General features: G+C 27.5%; 1 protein-coding gene across 1 annotated transcript; it reads right to left on the bottom strand.

The window, feature by feature from the left end:
- Positions 1-3,583: 3,583 nt before the first annotated feature.
- On the bottom strand, positions 3,584-4,063 carry VNE69_01037 (uncharacterized protein; the record flags this gene model as incomplete). Its single annotated transcript, XM_065472169.1, has 1 exon — positions 3,584-4,063. One exon carries the CDS (start codon positions 4,061-4,063, stop codon positions 3,584-3,586), a length of 480 nt encoding a protein of 159 aa, XP_065328241.1.
- Between the last annotated feature and the right edge of the window lie 511 nt (positions 4,064-4,574).

The raw sequence follows: 4,574 nt of genomic DNA, 5'->3' as shown, positions 1-4,574 counted from the left end.
ATAGCTATTTGTCAGAAATAGCCATGTACTATTTTTATTCGAGTTTTGAGAACATTTTTTATCAAAAAGAATATCATCAAAATCACAAGTAGATCTAAAATAATTTTCCATACTATAAACAACAATTTACGCCATTCGATATCAGTTATGTAATTTTGATATTATTTTAGTTGGTCCTATTAAGAAGTTTTTTATGTTTTGAGTTTTTATTAAATTTACTATACGCAAATAATTGGCTTTGCGCTTTTGGTCAAAAACCACTTTAGTCCCCCCCTTACATATATAAACAATTTTTCAAAAAAATCCCTTTTTTCGAAAACCAAAATGAAAAAAAAAGGAGGAGGAAAAAATTAAAATGATAAATTTAATAAAACTTCATAATAATTGTCTTTAGAGTTTCTAAGTAACATAAATCTTAATAAAAAGGGTAAATAAACGTTTTTGTTCTACATCTAAGCGGTGTTTGACGTTTTACAGCAGACCAATTACCTTCTATGGTGTGGGTATGAACACCAGTAATGGGATCTTTAACCCACTTACTATGATTAACTGTACAATTATTAGCAATTATAGACTCCATTTTCGTATACCCTTTACACATATCTGAATAAACTGTCGATTGTTTATCTATATATATTGAAATAAGGTTTAGTAAAGTATTTTTTGCATCTATTTGGGACTGGAACAAGTAAAATTTTTCTTTTTACAGTCCGTTCGACCATCCCAAATACCCACACACCTTCTACTTTATGGCCAACGTTGTATTTTCGTTTTCCAAATTTGCTTTCGTCAACTTCAACTATAATATCTTTACCTCCTAATGTTTCTCTTGCTTTTTCCATGTATTTGTGATAAACCTCGTGCAACAAAAACTGTTGAAGGGACCTCGAAACTGCACTGGAGAAAATACCTAACAATTTGGCAATATGTAGAGGCGAGATTTTTGTCGGCCAGAGGTTCAGGATCTTTAACATGGTTATATGATCCAAGTGTGTTTTAGCAAAAATTGTATTGTAAAAAGACTCCTCTCTTTTTTGGCATTTTTTACCAATGCATCTGGCTACATTCGGTTTTTGCTGTCTTATTTTGACTTCTTTCCCACATTTAAAGCATTTTATTAAAAGAAGTTTTTCTTTTATTTTTTTATATGCTTTGTATATTTCTTCGTTGCTAAGCATGAAATAGGGTATTGAATAAAAAATTCTTTATCAGTGTTACTAAGAATACTAAAAATCATTTAATATGAAAAATGATTAAAAGAAGTTCAACAAATGAATTTATAGAAGATTTTGTTTACTTATTATTTTTTGTAAAAATTAAAAACAAAAATACTAAATATGAAACATACGACGACTTAAAGAGTTAAATTTACATTTTTATAATTAATTTGACAATATTTATATCATTATTTTTGGATATTCGATTATTTTAAACAGTACTTTTTTTTAATTTTTTTTCCTACTTCTTTTTTTTTTCATTTTGGTTTTCGAAAAAAAAAGGATATTTTTTAAAAATTGATATTTATATATGTAAGGGGGGACTAAAGTGGGAAAGCTCCGCGCTTTTTTTTATCGTCTTCTATTTAACTAATCTTTTTAAACAAGAAGAAGCGTAAAATTTTACATAGGGTCCAGCTGGACTTTAAATAAATCAAAATTTAGTCAACAAAGTTCGAATGTTCAAATGCCGCATTATTCTAATTTCATGTGTGAAGAAGGCTTTGACGTATCAATTATACTTTGCATGAATAGACATAAGCTATAATTAATTTAAATCACATCATAAAGATCAATATTTAATACGCTTAGCTAGTGATTTGAATGTAAGTAATTTCATTGTGCTAGCTCCGAGATATAAAATATTATCTGCACCTAAACAGTTTTCTTACACTCCTCATTCTCAGGCTTATATCGTGTATGCTGTGCTAAAATTAAGTGCAGGAAGGCCACATTGTCTCAATCGATATGCATAGCCTATAGAGATCATAATATTCTTCTAAGTTCATCAACAAGTTCATCTTCTGATTTTTTAAGAATAATAATTGTACTAAAAGTACTATAAATAGCAAAAATTTGGGTTAATACGGCATTTTAATATAAAGCGGTCTACTAATGTAATATAAAACACGTGTACTTATCGACATACAGTCTACAATGTATAAAATGGAGCTAACCATGCATGAATAAAGTTTTATCGGATTATAAAATTCTTTATTAAAGTTGCGTTGGTTAAATCTATAGTAATCAAATTCCTAGATGAAAAGCCCTTCCTTGCTCTTGCATATTAGATGCAATGATATTATCTGTTATTTTTAAGATTATGTAGTGTTCGTAATGGCCGAGAATAAAAAACCAGAAATATTATGAACAGATGAGGCGAATGGTCTCTTCTAAAAAGAGGAAACTGAAAAAAATAGAAAAAAAACTGATTTGTAATGATTGTAATACTACAACCTTATTTCATTATTTAACTATTTGAAGATCCACCACAGTTTGCCGAAAGAATTTTTTAAGGAACAAATCTCCAGGGGTTCTAAGATTACTCTAGAGACCATCGATGCTATTCTATAAGTATATTCATTCACTCTTTAACTATGTTTATAGACTGAAAATACTACACATTTTTCCGTATAAGTAAAAAAAACTTTTAGATGGGGGTATGAAGACGGATAGGATCAATAAATATTTAGGTTGAGGCCATATTAATTAAATTAAAATGGAACAAAAGCCCACAGACTCTGTTAAGATTTTTCAGCGTTGTTCTTTAATTGTGTAATAAGACGATATCAAGAACGCAAAAACATTATTCTTAAAAATTTACTTTATTTATAAAAATTTTTTTCATAAATATCTTCTTTGGATAACTAGAAGAAAGTGAACTACTGTAAATTAAAAAAAACTTACACTTTGAATTAGCTCGAATAAATTTTACACAAAGAGCTTAAACAACCCCCAATTATCTAATTCATCATCAATTTAACTAAATATAATACTAGAGAAAAAACGCGATCTCAAGATACTCTATATGTTCCGAAATCCAATTTAAGTATTTACTAAGAAAAAGAATTTAAACTTCGTAAAACGACATTATTATGCACAATAGCTCTAATAAACTTCAAAAATATAAAGATACATACTAAATACAAGGGCATTATCAATTTTTTTACGTTAAAGCATATATATATATATACCTAAAATCTTGATTTAAAATAAATTTTGGAATTAATTTATTGTTGTATATGTAGTCAGTTGTTTTCTTAACAGTCCAGGTGATGTTTCAACCAATAATTTATAATAATCATGCCTGTATGCATATGTGTTTCTTTTATTGCTTGCTAACGGAAGATACTGTATATTTTAACATCCGACAATTATTATTGTGTAAAAAAGAGATAACTTAAAAATAGCATTCTTTGATCTACAGGATAATCTCAGGAGCACAGAAGAGCTGTTCCACGACGAACATTAGATAGATAATTTTTTTCCAGATATTTTTTAATTGCTATGCTTTTATAGAGAAGTCTTATATTGTGGTAAAAAATTATGCTTTAAAATTTTTGTCTTTAACATTATTAAGTATAAAGTTATTGTTCCATTTTATTATATTGTCTTTTTTTATGAGAAGATGAGTCTTCATGTTCGAAAGGCCAGTTTTCATGAACAGCGGCAGAATTAACTCCTTCTTGATCTTTAAAAGGGTTAAAATCTTCTTCAACATCATCCCTTTCATCATTTTCAAATTTTATCTTAAACAAAGAGACGGGCTGAAAACATTTAGATTCATTAAAATTATTGTTCTTTTCATTATATCCATAACATTTCTTGCCTTGCATAATCAAATATTCTTCATCTTTAAACCACACAACATCAATCACTGTATGGAGACCTGCATGGTTTTCCCATAGGGTTAGAACATTTGGATATCCTTCTGGGAAAAATACCCTATTGTTGTGTTTTGGTGCCCAAAGAGTCATCAACCCACTTTTAATGTGTCTTATTTCGGCTTGGATTATATCTCTTTTTTCAGAACATCCATATATATCTTTACCATTTTTGCAGCACATACTTAACCCCGACTTTACGTTAGTAAATGATACTAGATATGAACTAATAAAATGAAAAAAAAGTATGATAATACTATTCATATTTTATTAAAGTAAAATTTTTAGTTATATTGAGTGACAAATAAACTTGATGCTGAAATATCTATAACATTTTGTTTCATGTATATAAAAAGTGGCATAAGAAAGCATATATATTCTTTTGTAAAAGAAAAAAAATACAGCTTATTTTATTTGTTTATATTGTTTTTACTCAATAATTTTCCCTAGCATAATTTGTTATTAAACAATGCAAATAAATCAGTTAGAATGGGTTTATTACAATAAGAATTTATTTGGGAAAATTCAAAAGGATATTTTATATATATATTTAAATATAGTTTATGAATAAAATATTTTCTATAACATATTATTTACCTCAAAGAGATATTTGATAGTTTATTTATAAAATTTGTATTTTCTTCCATATATATTACGATTGATGCACAAAAACAATACTTTACAACAATATTCT

Source organism: Vairimorpha necatrix, chromosome 1 (genome assembly GCF_036630325.1).
Source record: "Vairimorpha necatrix chromosome 1, complete sequence".
In the NCBI taxonomy this organism is placed as follows: domain Eukaryota; kingdom Fungi; phylum Microsporidia; family Nosematidae; genus Vairimorpha; species Vairimorpha necatrix.
Note: the sequence above shows the minus strand (reverse complement) of the source record. Positions and strands in the feature narration are given on the sequence as shown.